The sequence below is a fragment of the Mytilus galloprovincialis genome, chromosome 7 (genome assembly GCF_965363235.1).
Source record: "Mytilus galloprovincialis chromosome 7, xbMytGall1.hap1.1, whole genome shotgun sequence".
In the NCBI taxonomy this organism is placed as follows: domain Eukaryota; kingdom Metazoa; phylum Mollusca; class Bivalvia; order Mytilida; family Mytilidae; genus Mytilus; species Mytilus galloprovincialis.
The window spans coordinates 27,178,184-27,198,252 of NC_134844.1; the positions used below are offsets into that span (position 1 = coordinate 27,178,184).

The 20,069-nt window shown below is 33.6% G+C and overlaps 1 protein-coding gene across 1 annotated transcript in view; it reads right to left on the reverse strand.

Moving 5' to 3' along the window:
• Nucleotides 1-15,518: 15,518 nt before the first annotated feature.
• The window catches only part of LOC143081609 (thiamine transporter 1-like), a 44,541-nt gene continuing 39,990 nt past the window's right edge, over nucleotides 15,519-20,069 (reverse strand). The window contains exons 4-5 of the mRNA XM_076257392.1: nucleotides 19,662-19,861; nucleotides 15,519-15,659 (exon numbers count right to left, since the gene is read on the reverse strand). Of these exons, the coding sequence (XP_076113507.1) occupies nucleotides 19,767-19,861 (95 nt within the window). The 3' untranslated portion in view covers nucleotides 15,519-15,659; nucleotides 19,662-19,766. The remainder of the gene's footprint in view (nucleotides 15,660-19,661; nucleotides 19,862-20,069) is intronic.

The window sequence follows — 20,069 nt, forward strand, 5'->3', positions numbered from 1 at the left end:
CCAAACTGAATAAATCATTACAGCTGATTTCCTAATGCTTGCAAAGTAAAACTTTGGTTGGCTTGCTTGCTTTGTGTGTATAGTTGTTTATACAAGCTTTGAAAATAAGATTGACATCTTTAAACAATATATACAGGAATAGTGGCTATACTTTTTGGACCTTTTGGATTATAGCTCTTCATCTTTTATATAAGCTTTGGATTTCAAATGTTTTGGCCATGAGCATCACTGAAGAGACATGTATTGTCGAAATGCGCATCTGGTGCAAGAAAATTGGTACCGTTAATTTTATTATCTTGTATATTTTATATTTGAATTTCATTCTTCTCCTTTTATATATTATATTGGGCCGTTTTTTTTGTTTTTTTTTGGTTTTTTTTGTTTGGATTATTTTACACAAGTAATTTTTGGGTTATTTATAGCGTACTTTTCGGCACTGAACCTATGACTGCTTACTTTACTAGATTGTGTCTTTTTTGGAAAGATGTCTCATTTAGCACTCATACCGCATCTTCTCATTTCTATATACAAAGCACGTTTTAGAATAAACATAATAGGTAATGTGGCACCCACTGTGATCCAGGAGCTTTAAATATTGGAGATATTTCACATACGTCAACACGACATGTACAGCAGCCGAACGATAAAAAAACTCTGAGGTATATTTTGTGATAAAATTAGCAACAAACGGACTTTATCGATGGATGAAGCTATACAAAATGTATTAAGCTGTATAGCGTACCCGCTCAGTGGCGGATCCAAAAAAGGGGGGGGGGTCCGGGGGTTGGACCCCCTTTTTTTGAACGATCAATGCATTTGAATGGGGACATGTAGTTGGAACCCCACCCCCTTTTATCCTGGGGTAGGACCCTCCTTTTTAAAATGGCTGGATCCGTCCTGCCGCTTTCATAACACTTATTTTTAGCACACTGAATATTATAATGTTCTTACTTTCAGTTCAGGACCTGATAAAAATTTCAGAAAGAAATGTTTCAATGAAATTTTTCGTGTTTTTCTAGGCAGAAATGATTTTAAAATGACATTATACAGGCTTAAAAGAGCTCAAAAAATTTCATAGTGGACAGTTGTCATTTCATCTGAAATTTCACTGTTTCAGGTCGTAAAATAATTGCACAGGTACAATGCATACCAATGGAGAAAAACCTGTTCAACAACTTTAACAAGGCGAAAAAGAAAGTCGAATAGCGAAGCCCGTAAACAATACTTTTTTTTAATCTGAGCATGCAAATTAAAGATTATGTTATATATTTTACAAAACTCACATTCGCAGAACAAAAACATATATTTTGAGAATCCCAGACACTATATTAGTTGACAGTTCTTCCACTAATTCCACGTGTATTCCGGTTGTAGTAAACTCGTAGTAGCCCACAATGCATTGAAGATCATTGAGTCGATTGGTCAGTTTTTCAAGGCCGTATTGGCCTTGTGTTTGGGAAATTACTATGCAAATATATTCTGACGTAAAGAAATCTAGAGTTCTCGACCTGTTACAACACAAACTCTCATAGTAAAGTTAATTACTCATGCGTGAAAGTATAACGATTGTTTTTACTTGATGTTAAAATAATTGGTTAGGAATGTTTCATGGTTAATTGGATTTCTACGGAAGCCGTAAGGGGACACACAAAACATTAGAAAATATTTTTTTTAATTCGAGATCACGATAAAACATTACCGTTTTACCGAGATCTCGATAAAAAATATATCGTTATTTCGAGAAAACAAAACTGTTATATCGAGATCTCGTATTATTAAATCGTTATCTCGGTTTAGTATATCGAGATCTCGATATAAAATATATCGTTATTTCGAGAAAACGAAACTGTTATATCGAGATCTCGGATTATTATATCGTTATATCGATTTATTAAAACGAGATCTCGGATTATTAAATCGTTGTCTCGGTTAAATATATCGAGATCTCGATTAAAATATATCGTTATCTCGATAAAACGAATCTGTATTTCTGAATTCGTCATTCTGATGTTATCTTACAAATATTCAAATTAATATCAGAAACAAAAATTCAAAGTACTCTTTAAAAATTTTAACTTAATTCATTCATTTATTTAGTTTCGGAGAATAAACTAGTGGATTTCCCTAGCTATGATAAACCGAAATTCCTTGGTTCAATGTATGGAAAACCTGACTACCAAAACATATAAATATATTAAAATACTCAACGTTACCATTTTTTTATTTTCACAGTACCTTTGATGTTCTTCATGCCATATTTATAGATATAACATGTCCACTTTGCCGCAATGACCATTAGAGGGGTTACAGAAGACCTGTACATGCCAAAATAAGCGTGAAAATTATGAAAATAGCCAATTTTGAATAATGAATGGGATATTTTGAATAATGGAATGGACTGTTGCGACCCTTCAGACCCTATACAGATATACATTAGACCTTATTTGAAAGCTTATTAATAGAGAAACAAAAGGAATATAGTCAATATGTCCTGCAACGCATATTAGAGGAGTAACCAAGGACCTAAAAATAGAAATACGGGTGAACATCATAAAATAGCTTATTTTGAATAATGGAGTGAACTTCTGCGACCCGTCAGCCCATAAAAAAAAATGTATAGACCATTTGAAAGCTTCTTAATAGAGAAACAAAATGGTTATAAATAATATGTGCCGCAATGACCATTAGAGTGGGTTACGGAGGACCTAAATGCCTAAATACGCGTGAACGTTAAGAAATATGTAGCCAATTTTGAATAATGGAAGGGATATTTTGAATAATAGAATGGACTGTTGCGATCCTTTAGCCCCTAATTACATACATACCTTATAACTCATTCAAAAGCTTATTTATAAAGAACAAAAGACATATAGTCAATCTGTTCCGCAACGCATATTAGAGGATTGACATAGAGCATACATGTCGAAATACGCGTGAACATTAAGAAATAGCTTATTTTGAATAATGGAATCGATATTTTGAAAAATGGAATGGACTGCTGCAATCCTTCAGCCCCTAATTACATACATACCTTATACCTTATATAGCTTATTTATAGAAAACAAAAGACATATAGTCAATATGTTCCGCAACGCTTATTAGAGGAGTAACACAGACCCTTCGACCCCTTTATACACTACTTGAAAGCTTATAGAAAGAGGGATACAATGGTATATTAATAAGCTTTCGAATTAGGTATACTGTATATTTGGAATTAGGGGTTGAAGGGTCACGACAGTCTATTCCAATATTCCAAACATCCATTCCATTATTCAAAATTGGCCATTTCTTAATATTCACGTGTATTTTGGCTTTTAGGTCCTCAGTAACCTCTCTAACTGTCATTGCGGCACATACTATTTATATCATTTTGTTCCTCTTTTAATAAGCTTTCAAATGGTGTATAAAGTTTTCCTTAATTTGTGGCTGACGGGTCGCTGAAGTTCATTCCATTATTTAAAATAAGCTTTTTTATAATGTTCAGCCGTATTTCTATTTTTAGGTCCTTCAATACTTCTCTAATATGAGTTGCGGAACATATTGACTATATAACTTTTGTTTCTCTATTAATAGGCTTTCAAATGAGGTCTATTAACAGCAAAGGTAACTCGAGAATAAAAATAAAGAATACGTTGAGTATTTTAATACTTATATATATATATATGCTTTGGTATTCAGGTCGTCCATACATTGTACAAAGGAATTTCGGTTAAAAATAGTTAGGGAAATCCACTAGTTTATTCTCTGAAACTAAATAAATGAATGAATTAAGTTAGAATTTTTAAAGAATGCTTTGCATTTTTTTTTCTGATATTAATTTGAGTATTTGTTAGATAACAACAAAATGACGAATTCAGAAATACAGTTTCGTTTTATTGATATAACGATATATTTTTATCGAGATCTCGATATATTTAACCGAGATAACGATTTAATAATCCGAGATCTCGTTTTAATAAATCGATATAACGATATAATAATCCGAGATCTCGTTTTAATAAATCGAGATAAAAATATAATAATCCGAGATCTCGATTTAATAAATCGAGATAACGATATAATAATCCGAGATCTCGATATAAGTGTTTCGTTTTCTCGAGATAACGATATAATAATCCGAGATCTCGATATAACAGTTTCGTTTTCTCGAGATAACGATACATTTTTTATCGAGATCTCGATATATTAAACCGAGATAACGATTTAATAATCCGAGATCTCGATATAACAGTTTCGTTTTCTCGAGAAAACGCAACTGTTATATCGAGATCTCGGATTATTATATCGTTATCTCGAGAAAACGAAACTATATATTAAACCGAGATAACAATATAATAATCCAAGATCTCGATATAATAATCCGAGATCTCGATATAATAAATCGAGATCTCGATATAATAAATCGAGATCTCGATATAATAAATCGAGATCTCGATATAATAAATCGAAATAACGATTTAATAATCCGAGATAACGATTTAATAATCCGAGATCTCGATATAACAATTTCGTTTTATCGAGATAACGATCTATTTTTTTATCGAGATCTCGGTAAAACGGTAATGTTTAATCGTGATCTCGAATTAAAAAAAATATTTTCTAATGTTTTGTGTGTCCCCTTACGGCGTCCGTAGATTTCCTATAGCATAGAAACAAAATCAGCTGAAGGAGATATCATATTAAATTTGTAAATTTTATCGCAGACAAGCGAAATTTAAACAACACGTACAGAGAATTGCACTTCTTAAAACGTGTATGCTTACTAAATATTGTAAATTGTATCGACAGATCTTGTCAAATTCAGACAATTAATTAGGCAATCACAACTAAATCGAGGTGCTTTGACACTGTTGGTAGTAACATTTGTTTTGAATTTATACGTTTATCATTCATCAATTATTGCTATACATGTGTATATTCATTCCTCCAAACTACCTGTTCAATGCATGCACATTTGCATCCTTTTTCTTTTGTTTCATACTTTTTTTTTCATGTTTTTTTTTATATTTTTTACTTACACTTTTCACAAAACAGATGGAATGTTATGGTTTATTTCACTTTGTATACGGCCGTTCTCAGTTTGACCAATTCAGCTAGATGTAACATAATTCATGGGTGTAGGAATCGAATTATTCGTAGGAGAGTTGGCCAATACTCCTCAGAAGAATCGATATCGTCAATGGGACCTGAATGTATCTCTATTGCTACTAAGATTAGCAAAATTCATAATTAATGAAAAAAAAAAAGAAAAATGAAATAATAAATAGTCTAAGATTTACATTTACAATTGGTGTCTTGAAGCCGGATAGTAGTTTTGGTTATTTCTTGTCGGGATCTTTTTACAGTCTACAATATGCAAGAATTTCAAAACATTTTGAAAACGATTGCGGGCAAAAGTCATTCTAAACCATGGAGTAGATTGAGACATGTTTTTTCGATTCCAATATTCTTTTATAGAGCTTTTCCTAATTAATCCCATATTGAAAAGGACGCCTAAAAAAGCTTTGAACTCGGAAATTGTTAGCTTTCCTTCTTTTCTCCACTGACATTTCCTGGAAAATCTCCCAGTCTGGAGTCTAGTTCTGTCATACAGGTCTGAAGCATATCTGAAAATTATAATGATTGTAATTGAGAGTTTATGTTCAATTAAATTTAAAAAAGAATGAGAAAAAAGCACGCTTATAAACCTAACTTACATGTATGCCCGGAGGAAATAATCCTAATGTAAGCCGTCTTTCCCGTTTGCCAAGTTTTATGTCCGTCGGAAAGAATCTTTAATAAAAGAATAATTTTAGCTGACAACAATTATTCTATGTTAATTGTCATATAAGTGAAAACCCATCCAAAAACATATTTTATTCAATTTATTGGAATATTATCACTCGTTTTTCCCGTGAAAAACTTTTGTTTTCATTGACTCGTCCTTTTGTGTGTTTTTGGTTTTTTTTTGCTTTCAATAATTAAAAATAATCGATCGTCTTTCCTGCAAGAAACATTTCCGTTGGTTCCGAAACAAGAAATCGCTGAAAACTGAGTAATAAGAAAAAAAATCTCTGAATAAAATCTTTCGAAATTTGTACCTGTTTGTTTGCTTCACAAATTCTTTTATCAGATCCAATGAAAAGAGTAGATAAAAGTAGAGAATAGGAGGTGAATCTCTAGCTGGCATCCTGATTGGTCCGGATGCAGCTCCGTGAAATGGCGTGTCCTGCTCTGCCTCTGGTGGAAACACACGGAACCAAATTGGCTGATTTCCCGGTGCGGCCATTTTTGACAGCGTCGCTTGCCGTAGGTTTGGTTGTGACGTCACATACTTTCTGACGTTAAACCAAATTCAAAACTTGGGCTGGGCCGATCTTTGGCACTCAAAGGGAGCATAACAAGATCGGCCAAATCGGCCCTATGGCACATAGGAGGTTAACAAACGTAACTGACATTTCGGATTTTGGTGTTTTTTAATCAAAACAAGTCTCAATTCTTCACTTATCCTAGCCCTTAAAATAGATCTGATACTAGCTGAATACTCTGAATTCGACATGTTAGCGTGAAGAAAAACATAGTTGAACAGTAATTCTAATGCAATTTGTATGTAACAATTTTTTTCATTGGCTAAAAGTTGCCGTCAAATCCACAGTTGACCAGGCGTAACTAAGGAGGAACAACCATTTTGAAATGATTGAATCAACAAATGTTCGATTACTACTATATAACCCAAAATAAAACAACACCTACCTCGAATTTGACGTTTTAAAGTTATTTTATCCGAATTTGAAGCGTACAGGTAACGTAATAACCTCCAGTTTGTAAGTTTTCATTTGTATGACGTCATGTTTACCCATGACGTCTTTGCGCCAAAATCATTCATGAAGTTTCGCGGATTTTTTTTATTTGTCAAATTTAGACATTTTTCCAAGTTTTATCGTATTATTTCTTTTTGAAATGCAAAGACGCTAAGCACGATATTGCGTCTCAAATGGTAACGTCAATTTCTTACGTTTTACGGCAATTAATGATTATTTGGGATAAGTTTTTTTATTTCGCTTGTAATTTTTGTTTTCCATATCAATATGGATACTTCTTAATTATTAGTTGTACTGAATATGCATGAAATATTTCCAACTGAATGTAACGTAAGCAACAAACAACAAAATATATCGTATTTGTGTAATGCATAAATATATATGAAGTGAGAAGATATGATATATACGGTATGATGAGTGCAAATGAGACAACTCTCTACCAGAGACCAATTGACATAAAACGTAATAAAATGCAATGTTTCCCCATTTAAATCCGAAAAGGAGGAAGGTATATATTTTGCTTTACTATAAAAAGTTTGTCGGGAATTACAAGTTAAACGGGTCTTGCTTATAAAATTCAATTTGCTAATAGCGGTACAATTAGATTAAGAAATGAAACGATTGTCAGAAATAAAAGGTTAATTATAATTCATCTCATATATTTACAAGCTTTGTATGATGTTGAGAGGTATATAGCCAATGGCACGCTTTAGGCCCAATTTCATTTTCACTTTAAGTTCTATACATATGAATCTTATTGCAGAGAAATAAAAAAAAAGTCGAAGTTTTACACTTCCCAAATTTGAAAAAGAGGATTTTTTATCCTCTCATGATACTAACTTTTTCACAACTTAAGAACCTCTAAACGAACAACCCCATTCATCGGATTTTTTTTATACTTTGTGCATGGTCTTATTGATAGAATCTGACCATCAAGAAAATTATGTCTGAGGAAATATACAGATGATCCACAATAAATAGCGTACCCCGAATAGACAACGTTGAAAACGTATAAAAATCGTCCAGTGGACAAACTTGCAAGACATTTCATTTCTTTGAAAACGAAGTCGTCTTGACTACGCAAATTATTAAAAACTATGGAGCTGTTTTGCAAAGTTAAAGCACAATTACGGAAAAGCACTATTTTGCATGCAACTAATCTAATTTTTCAATGAATAGCGTCGCAAATGCCAATTTATTTGTAAAAAGCGGTAAAATCCGACATTGGACATCTTGCAAGACATTTGCCAGAAGCCGTTGCATTTTTATATGAAGTATGAGTGCTGCAAAAATTCGATTCTGATATGGTCTATGTATGTACTTTTGTGAGCATAATTTACACAAACGAAATATCATATAATCTTATATTTTAAAACCTATAAATTTTGATAACTTAACATTTTCCAAAACCTGACCATAATGACCACTATTTGTTTTTACCAAAAAATAGCGTTGATCGTTACAGGAACGCATATTCAGTAATATCGTAATACTTTATATATAAAGCATATCATTCATTCGAATTTTCGTGGATATAACACTGTTTTGAAGAACACAAACACCCCTGTTAAAGTTATTATGCGTATAGTCTGTTACGTCTGACACGCATATTTTTGACGTTTTTTCAATATGTTGTCCTTATTTTAGACTATAGTAAAGTATGATAAAACAATTTGCACTTTTTTTCAAAATAGTATTTACCTGTCTAGTCTATGGATATAAGTTTTATATATCTTAATTGTTATGATTTTATAGCAAAGCTGTTTATTAGTGTGGACTTGTTGAATACACAGTATTGACGCAATAACGTGCGTAACGTCATTAGAATCGGAATAACAGTACTGTAGTTGAAGAGTTGCCACCGTCAATTTTGATTTGACGGTCGCAAATCTCCGTTTTACTGTCTCCGCTACGCGTCGCCAGTAAAACTGCATTTGCGACCGTCAAATCTACAATTGACGGTGGCAACTCTTCAACTACAGTACTGTTATTCCTTAATCATACAGACGAATCAATTAAAATCTTAAATTACCAGCATCCCTTGCGTCGTTACAGCGGTTCACACAAGGGTTGAGAGTGTGTAATTGTTTATGTAAGAAATGATATTATCGTAAAGTGGTTTTACTAAAACTGCATATGTAACAAGAAAGACGTCTAAACTGTATCATACAGTGTATGATATTGATGACTGAAGTAGAAGATAACGTCATAAGTACACGACGTCGGATATACAATAATGCCGCGTTACGTTAACGTTCTCTTCTGTGCGTTATTTCCAACAAATATACATAATCAACGTCGAGTTGACATTGAAAGCGCAAATTTGGCAGCAGTATTGTTAGAAAATAAAATTTAAATATAAAACGGCTTTTTCGGAACCTTTTATATACCGGATCAGATTTCTAGGGGAAAATTGAATATTCTCTTGATATGGCGTCTAATAATAATGATAATAGTTACATAATGACCACAGGCGATTTTAACGATAAAAAAATAGCACCTGTCATTTTAAAACAAGGGCGAAAGATACTAGAGAGATAGTCAAGCACATATATAGAAATTAACTGAGAAACCGACAAATGATAGTACACAAGACACAACCTAGAAAACTAAAGACTAAGCAACACGAACCCCACGAAAATCTGTGGGTGATCTCCGATTCTCCGGAAGGGTAAGTAAATCCTGCTCCAAATGTGTCACCCGTCGTGTTGCTCACGTTAATACAAACCCGTAAAAAGTCTAATTAGGTAGGTCACATTCGTGAAAAGGGAAGGGGATTGTAGTTGCGACACAAGGAACATATCTGATATCATCTGTGAAACGGTTATTCCATAACGGTAATAAGTTACATCTTTGGTAAGCCAAGTTTGTCTTACTCAAATGATAGATGAACCTCCTAATTTTACGGAATCGTCGTCATCATTGCCTGATCTTTTTAAAACAAACGATACGCACATAATAACATACTTATATGATATATGAGGTATGACAGATATCGTCACATCTTATAAAAAATATGGGATTCCGTAATAAGCTTAGATAACGTTGAACAATTTACAACGGAATATGCTGATTAATATATTCTAAATAAAATAATAACTGTTGGTAAAATGAACCTCCATGGCTAACAAATGATAATAAATAAAAAGATAAGGAAACAAATAGAATCCATAGAATGATAAAAAATATAATAATCAATCGGATTGGTCAAAATTATGAAATGAAGGTACTAGTTTAATAAGAAAATCAAAGGATGATTTTAACAACAATTGAATTAAAAAAAATCATGAACAGTAACTTGTCCATTACCAAAATAAATGGTGAGAAACAGTCCAACAAATATTCAAATTAAAAACAAACGACGCAAATGTACGCCATTAACGGTTAATAATAACTTAATATTTGATGATAATCAATTAATTGACATCTCAAATGAATTTGGGAAGTCTTTACACAGCGGTAAAGAAATTAGGGTAGTATTTAATAGTTATCCCATTCGAACTTGGTGTGTCAGTGTTATATCACCCTCTGGCATTAACTGTTTACAAAATTTAGAACTTTTTGAAATACTAAGGCTTTTCTACCTCAGGCATAGATTACCTTAGCTGTATTTGGCAACACTTTTAGGAATTTTGGATCTCAATGCTCTTCAACTTCGTACTTTATTTCAAACTTTTTTGGATTCGAGCGTCACTGATGTGTCTTTTGTAGACGAAACGCGCGTCTGGCGTATATATAAAATTTAGTTCTGGTATCTATGATGAGTTTATTTATAACCTCTGGGTCAATGCCACTGCTGGTGGAGATTTATTTCCCCGAGGGTATCATAAGCCCAGTAGTCAGCATTTTTTGTGCTGACATGAATTATCATTGATATTGTTATATTTATAAATTAACTGTTTACAGAATTTTTTGAAATACTAAGGCTTTTCTACCTCAGGCATAGATTACCTTAGCTGTATTTGGCAACACTTTTAGGAATTTTGGATCTCAATGCTCTTCAACTTCGTACTTTATTTGGCTTTTTTTTTTAAATTGTTTTGGATTCGAGCGTCACTGATGAGTCTTTTGTAGACGAAACGTGCGTCTGGCGTATATATAAAATTTAGTCCTGGTATCTATGATGAGTTTATTTACATCCAAGCTGTTTTAGATTAGACGAAAAACCATTTACAATTCATAAAATTTAGTTTAGAACGCCACACAACAATTATAATATACTTTATATATTACTATATATATATATATATATATATGATGTATACCCTTTATGACCCCCGAACACGATGAGTAGATATAAAAAAATGTCAACTCGCCTCACTGGCCAATCGGCATACACTATATCGCCACTTTATAAAAAATAGCCCCACTCTTACCGACTCGCCCCACTTTTGAAAAAGTGTAAAATCAAATTGAACAATCAGTCTGACAATTCACCTATTAACGAAAAGGGTTTAAACCCCACTGAATAAAGGTCTGCCAATTCGCCCCACTTATAAAAATATCTTGCTTCCTTTAAGTATGTTAAATAACTGATAGTTCGTATCCAGTCGTCCTGGTGTAGTGGTATGTGTCGTGGCTTGATATGCTTAAGGTCTGAAGTTCGAATCCCAGCATATATACACTGGACTGTTTTCTACGTGAATTTTGATATATAGTCTTTTCCGTATATATGCTTGATACAGATAATGCATATCATTGACAAGTTATGTGAAATGACAACATTTTGACATCAGTGTATTGTAGAAGACAATAATTTACCATCCAGATAAGTCTTTATTCAGACGTAAAACATACCCCAAAATTAGCTTTTTGTTTTACATAATCAACGCAAAGAGCAAAGGGCCTTTAACGTTTCATTTTACCTAAAATCTTTATGAACATAAAAACAGCGAATTTAAAAACAAAAAATTATGTTATATATAAGTGGACAGCGTAAAACAGGAGGTAGATTCTTCACTTTCTGCTAACATATCTTTATGGTCAAACGTTGCACTGAGGGGGAGGACAGGGGTAAGGGAGACAGGGAGAAAGGGGGTAGGAGAAAGGAGAAAGGGGTAGGAGAATGGAGAGGAAGGCTGGGAGAAAGGAGAAAAGGTTGGAGAAAGGAGAAAAAATTAAATATCTCTCCTTTTAAAAAATGATCTAATAATTTCAAGAAAAAATATCTCAAAAGGAGATGTTTTATTCTAATGGGAGAAAGGAGAACGGGGGTTGGAGAAAGGAGAAGAGGGGTGGGAGAAGGGAGAAGGGTACCCCCCTGTCCTCCCCCTCTGCACTGTGTATTAAGCACTACTTATTAATTGGCTGTGAAAACATACTGAGTTGTTCCTTGTTTGCCTGGTTTCATTAAGTTTGTTGTCCACATTTTTCTGTTTATTACAAAGAATATGCCTTACTATCCGTCTTTTCTCTTATACATAGTCTACTGTAAAGTGTACAAGGGCGTATAAGTAAAATAAACAAACGACAACTACTGAACATCAGATTCCTGACTTAGGACAGATGCAAATTTATAATGCTCACATATATTTTTGAGGTTGAAATAAAAACGTCATAACTGAAAATCTTAAAACACCCGTAATTCATGATAATTGATTACAATGAATGATAATAGATATTGAAAAGTAAAATAACCAAAAATCCCGAACTCCGAGGAAATTTCAGAACAGATTCCGTCTGAAAGTCCATGATAAAATGGCAAGCTCAAACACATCAGACGAGTGGATAACACCTGTAAAATTCCTGACTTGGTTTGATTTAATCTCATGTAGGAAATGGTAGATTTATAGTGAGCCATATCTACACCTTAAATGATAGTCGCATTATATTGGCAACGATGTGTGAACAAAACAAACAGAAATAATAAGTAAACATGTCAAAATTAAGGGTACAACAGTAATCATTGTGTATAATCTTAAACACTATAAACACAAACAAATATGTTACAAAGAAACACAAAAAGGCATTTAGACAAAGCTCATTAGCAAAACGAAAAGACAAGAATGATAAAATTTACCATAGCACAATAACACAAAGACGGAATGTGAAAGTACAGAGCCACGTCAAATTTATATCACCAAAGAGAGACTAAACAGTGAAAGTAAAATTGAGAGAGACAAATAAAAAAATAAACGTCATAAAGATTAAAAAAACAACGTCAGTACCTGGAATCTTTACTTCAAGACCATGGTGTATTATTTGTGAAGTTGTAATATTTATCAACAAGGGGTTGGTACCATCCGATGAACTTTTATTTAGAAAGAGGACAAGACGGTTTTTGGCTTAACCCTGGTTCATAAACTTCCATATTCAAGTCGAAACAAGCACCAAAAATAAAGCATTTTTTTATGTTATTTTGAATTCGTGTCGATTATCTTCTGCGACTTCATTTGCTGCAAAGATAATACTCAGCGTTATGCGTTACTTTTCTACATTGGCTAGAGGAATAGGGAGAGGGTTGAGATCTCATAAACATGTTTAACCCCGCCGCAATTCTGCGCCTGTCCCTAGTAAGGAGCCTCTGGCCTTTGTTAGTCTTGTATGATTTTTAATTTTAGTTTCTTGTGTATATTCGGAGTTTAGTATGACGTCCATTATTACTGTACTAGTATACTTATTTTTTAAGGGGCCAGCTGAAGGACGCCTGCGGGCACAGGAGTTTCTCGCTACAATGGTGGCCTTCGGCTGTTGTCTGCTCTATGGTCGGGTTGTTGTCGCTTTGACACATTCCCCATTTCGTTTCTCAATTTTCTCAATGATAAAAAAGGTAGGAAAAACGGAAAGTGCATAAAGCAATCACCAGTGTGTTTCCACCAGTCAAAATAATTGATGTATTACTCATATTTATGTAAATGTACAGATTCAATGTAAAGGTTATCTATATATTGCCTTACAATGTATCTTTTTTAATTTCAAATTCACAAAATAGGATTAGACGTTATAATTGATATAAAATCTAGTAAACAAATTTGTCATGCAGAAACGGTATAGCTTTGATCATCGGCAACTCGGTAAGAACAGCCGTTCTTGTAGACTGTGTAGAACGCCACTGCTAGGAAGAGACAACCAATAACACCAAAATATCCACCATATACTGTAAACTGAAAAGAAATATTTCCTGTTGGTTGGTTCTATTTGTATAGTATATTGTGGTATCTTATAGGATTATAACCAAACATTTGAACACAGATTTTGTTATGAGTTACAGCTGTTTACTAAATTCATATCTTGTTTTTTATTCATCTTTATATAATATTGAAATACAGTGTATATGTAAATACATACAATTTCAGGATTCAAACACATATTCACATAACTGAATCTATTGTTTTATGTAGATCGCTAGCTGTCTTACTAACATACCCCGAACACATCCTTATAGTTCAAATCAAATGAAACGAATTTCGGAAGATTATATGGCTTGTTTTTATTTAAACATTTTTCCATAGTTGGAACAGAACCTCTTTGCCCATCCGGTGCGCCTGCGATCACCTTCGGCTTTTAGTGGGGTTTTTCTTACTAACTCTTTAGATCTATGTTGTATTTTGTATACTGTTGTTTGTTTTTAGTCCTGTTTTTCTTTTCTTTTTGTCATGGCGTTGTAAGCTAATTTTCGACTTTTGGCTCTATTTTTCTTTTACTTCAAATACTGAAATTATGCTTGTAATGGCGAAATATACGTAATTCGATGACTGTTTAGATTTTGACGATATTGGTTGTACGTGGGGAACAGGTGAAGCTGTACTTTCATATCGTAAAACTGAAACTGATAGCTAACATTTATACTTAAGAAATACAGTAAATGTGAAAAAAAATATAAAGTATATACGTAACAAGTGCTGCCCCGTCCTTGGACATTTATAGTTTGCGATTTCTCGGAATAATGGGTCCGTGCAAAAGATCTTTTTAAAGAAAATTCTATGGTATTGCTGTGATCATTTTAATGATAAGAAAATAATTGCTGTCTAATTTGACATTTTTTTGAATTTTTCACTCGAATTATCAATCAAGCCTATTGGTTTCTAGTGATGAAGTAAATATTCATCACAGAATGAGAACGGACATAGTTAATTGCGTTCATGAAGGTAGATAGGGTGTCTTCCTCCATCTTGAATTTTGAAATATCAGAAAACATCGGTATAGATCTTTGATAGAATGTGCAAATTGTGAGAGTAGTAGGTAATTCATGTGTAAGAATTTTCATTTCAATATAGAAAATTGGATGTTTTATCATATTTACGGTTGTATTTTACCAAAAAACAGAAACTTTTGTTTGATTCAATTTTTTCAAACTTTGCCACATAAGGGGAGGCAACTCAAATGTAAGGGCAGATAATACAGATAAAAGTACTTTTACAATAGAATGTGTTTGGAATTTCTCTATTTTATTATGTAGCAAATAAACGATCTCATTTTTTTTATTTTTCTTATCTGAAAGCATACTACTTAAATTATCTCCTCATATTTTATCTCAAAATTCTATGGTGCAGTTGTTGTTTTCTGGCAGAAAATTCGGTTTTCCATGCATACAATCTGTCAATTTTGAACAACCTGTAGCATGAAAATAAGCCCCGTGACCCATTCTTTTAAAAAAAATAATTAAAAAGCATGATAAAAACTATATTTTGGCAAATTATTGAAAAATTCGATCGATTATAATTAAGACACCCGATCTACCTTGATGCGGATTACAGATCGAATTTTAAATGTTTTACCTGTGTTTGTACGTCCACACCTAGACCTACTTTATCTACTACAATAACTGTTAGTATTGTTTCTACCACCAGAGCCATAAACATGTTGGCTCCGAACACAAACCCATACCGTTGTCTGGTGAGGGATTTAGCAATCTGTAATCTGATCGGTTAATAAATAAACTTAAGGTTTGTAGTTTCAATACTAAAACTATTACGATTGAATTACATGCACATTACATATATGCAAATGCAGTTGAATTCAAACCAGATAAAAGTAACAAATGTACTATTTATAATCATGAAAATACAGGTTAAAACGCCAGTGGTCATCTTCAGTTATATTTTGATCTTTGTTTTTGTTTTTCAGGAAATTTGGAGAGGTATGATAAGAGCCATCATTGGATCCCTGAATAAAAGTTGAATTATTGTGCCTTTCACAGTTATGTTCATTTTATTGATAGATAAAAGCGTTGATATAATTTGACAATTTAAGTGCAGAAAGACATTTGTGAAAGATACCAGCGGGACATTCAAACTGATAAGTCAAAAATAAACAGACTACGCCAGGCCATGGCAACAATAGAAAAAAATAAACAACAGAATGCAAACCACAACAAAGTAAAAGACAGACTGAGCAGCACGAACCCTGCAAAAACCAAAGGGTGATAGCAGGTGCTTCGAAAGAGTAAACAGATACTGTGCCACATGTGGCACCTGTTGTGTTGCTCATGTAAGAACAAATACGGTGATAATTCATGTGATAGGTCCCATTCGGAGACGAGACGACGGGATTTTGGTTTCGACAATTGGACACTATCCGTCGTCATCTGTGAAACAGATATTTTAAAACGATAAACGCACTCGCAAAGGCGTCCTACTTTGTTTCGAAAGAATGATTAAAGCGCACCCAAATGGCACTCTTGGTTTAATAGCTTCTTTGTGAGAAGCAAACCTCTAATTAAGGAACTCTTAGTAAGAAATGAAAGCTATGGAATATCTTATCTACGAGACATTGTCAATCTTTTGATAGATAGTGTAAATTGGAAGTGTCATTTGTATTGTTGTGTTACAAAGTGTTACACGAAGTAATAATTGGCTACCGTATGTGTTGCTATGCTACCCGTTTATCAGTTTGATAGATAGTGTCAAATGGCTACTCAATATTATAGTTGTGTTTGAAACTGTTTCTTTTTTCAAAATCATATATGTATTGAGGTGATTTGCAGATAAAAGTTCAGATTGATCTTTTAATGTATTTTTTTCTTTTTATTTCTGATTAAATTGATTGCTCTTGTTTACAAGAGAGGGACGAAAGATACCAGAGGGACAGTCAAACTGTCAACGCCATGGCTACAAATGAAAAAAAAAAACAAAAACAAAAAAACAGACAAACAATGGTACACATGACACAACATAGAAAACTAAAGAATAAGCAACACGAACCCCACAAAAAACTAGGGGTGATCTCAGGTGCTCCGGAAGGGTAAGCAGATCCTGCTCCACATGTGGCACCCGTCGTGTTACTTATGTGATAACAAATCCGGTAAATAGTCTTATTCGGTAGGTCACATTCATGAAAGGAAAGGGGATTGTAGTTACGACGTAAGGAACATATCCGATATCATTTGTGAAACGGTTATTCCATAACGGTCAACCAACTCGTGATGGCGTCCGTAAAATTTTCACCTTCACCATTTGGAACTCTTGGTTTAATAGCTTCCTTGTGAGCAGCAACCCTCCATCAAGAAAATCATGATAGGAAATGCAAGCACGGCAATATTGTATCAATTGGGAGATATATACCCCGTATGCAGGTGCTGCTGGAATGTTGCTACTTAAAAATTGAAAGTTCACAATTGGAAAGATGAAATCATCTCTTTTATCGTACAGTTTGGTTTTCAACCGACCCTCATTGTCAATTTCTAGATGTAAGTCAAGATATGAGGCCGACATAACTGTATCTGTAGTATCCTTTATCTCTAGTTTGATCGGATAGATGCGTTCAAAATAGTCACCAAATTTTGAATTATTTAATGGAAGAACATCATCTATATAGCGGAAAGTAGAGTTAAAGGATATTGCTAACTACTTTTCCTTCTTCCTAAGAAGTTCCTGTATGAAGTCAACCTCATAATAATAAAGAAACAAGTCGGCAAGAAGAGGGGCAAAATTTGTACCCATTGGAATGCCGACATTCTGTTGAAAAACACGTCCTCCGAACGTAACAAATATGTTGTCAATCAAGAAATCAAGCATATTGATAATGTCAGTTTCAGAGAATTTTTTGTTTGAATCAGAGTGATCCTTTACAAAGTAGGGTTTATCCCTCCCTAAGACAAGATACTTGTATCTACGTTGGTCATTCTTTTTTATGAAACAAAGCAATACCAACTCTGTCAATTTCGTTTTTAGTTTGGAATGTGGAATACTTGTGTAAAGTGTAGAAAAGTCAAATGTTTTAATACTATTACACGATGAAAGAGAGTTAGATTGTATGTACTCTAAAAGATCTTTGGAATTTTTAAGTATCCACATCTGATTCACGCCACCTCTAGAATAGGCAGTTTCACAATAACTTTGAAGCCCGTCTTTGATAGCTGATAACAAAGATGTTAATAATTTAGAAAGAGGTTTCGTGGAGCACTTGGAAGATCCAGCAATATACCGTTGTTTGTAAGGACACTTATGTAGTTTAGGTATCCAATATAGTGTTGGAGGATCCAGTTCTTCATCTTTGGTTGAAATTCCAAAGAAACATAGAACAGATCTATGATTATCCAGGATTTCCTCTTTGGTAAGTGTCGTAAGGGTATATGTTGAGTTTCAAGTGAATTGTCGATACCTAATTCGTTTATCAAGCAGTTAATGTAATGAGTTTTACACACAGAAACGATGTTGTTTGGGCTTTATCTGCGGGGACAACAACATATTTGTCATGGAGGTAGGATAAGTATTTTGCAACATTTGGGTCTTTAAGGATTAACGTAGCATGGGCATTGATAGACCCATTCAGTTTCTCAATTCTGATTTGTATCAACGACCTCACTGCCTTAATTCATTTTGAAAGAGTGTCTACGTCTTCCTTCTCGTGCTTAGCCCATTGCCTGGCATAATCCTCGACTGAATCCATCAACATTTTAGAGTTGTATTTCCAATAGATGGATTTATGCTCACGATATTTCGAACCTTTTGATAACACATTTCGTAGGGAATTGTTATTAACAATGTTTAAGTCACCGGTAATAACGCGGCCAGCCGGATTATATGTGAATTGGGAACTAGTACGAGTGCAATTTGGAGGTTTAGACTTGAAGTCGTCAATATTGAGATCATGCAAAACTTGTTTGTAATTGAAAATATTTTAGGTTTGGTATAGGTATAAGAAATGATTGGTACAGACTAATCTTTGAAATAAGGACGTATTTTCGAATCAACTAATTTATGATGAAGGATATTACCAAAGTTGACGCCATCGAGACCTTTGTTGGCAAAGGAAAGATTAAGGAAAGATCTTTTCTCTTTTTCATTTTTTCCAATGCAGACTGGCTGGAAAAGTCTGTGACTTACAATATCCAAAATCAAAGCTGTATGCTTGTATTGGTTTGAATGAGGGTTTGTAACAGTGGTTTCCAAACATAAATTGAACAGAGAATGAAGTTTAGAAACGGGTAATCATGAATACAGTTTTGTGCAAATGTGATGAATACCTAACAGCTTTTGTATAAATGGCAGCAAGTCATTAATAGAGACATCATACAGAGTAGGTGGTGTATAATGACGATGGCCATGACTGCGTCTACGTCCAGGAGTAGAGTTAAAAATATTCATCACATTCACCGAGCTACACGAAGGACTAGATACCTATACCATCAATTTTGTCATTGCAACCATATGGTGTCGCAGTTCCCAATTGTCTAATCCAGTAGTCCTCTTTTTGTCTACTGCGAGGCGTTGCAGTGAGACGACCCAAAGTAAAATATCATAAAGTCAAAGAGATATTTCAGATGTCAAATATGCAAAATGGAACTTAAAGCGTTTGGAAATGTCGAAAGACATTCAGCCAAGTTTTACAATAGTTATGAGCTGACAATTAAGAAAAAATGGAACATACATGTAACAAATGTTAACTAATACTAAAACTTGCTAATTATACAAAACTTACGTTGCTAACGTTATCACTGTGTGATATGTAGCTCTGAAGATGCTATACAATACATAGGAAGCCCATATATTTGTTGAATGTCCCATCACAGTTAGGACAGCGGTATTAAAAACACATACGATGGACCATTATTGTTTCCGATAGTCCGGGACGAGACCAATTCACGGGTACAAATCCCAATACTAATACACTAATGGAACCTAATGAATACAAATATAAATAAATATATCTGCATATATAAAATTCAAACGTTAATTCGGCTTGCATGTGCGTTATATATATATCAAAATTTAATTGAAGAGTATTAAGAAGCACTCTAAGGTATTAGTCTAATTGTGTAAAAAATAGAGTACATAAACATTTCTAGAATATGACATTGATATCTGATGAACTAATCATTGCTTTGAA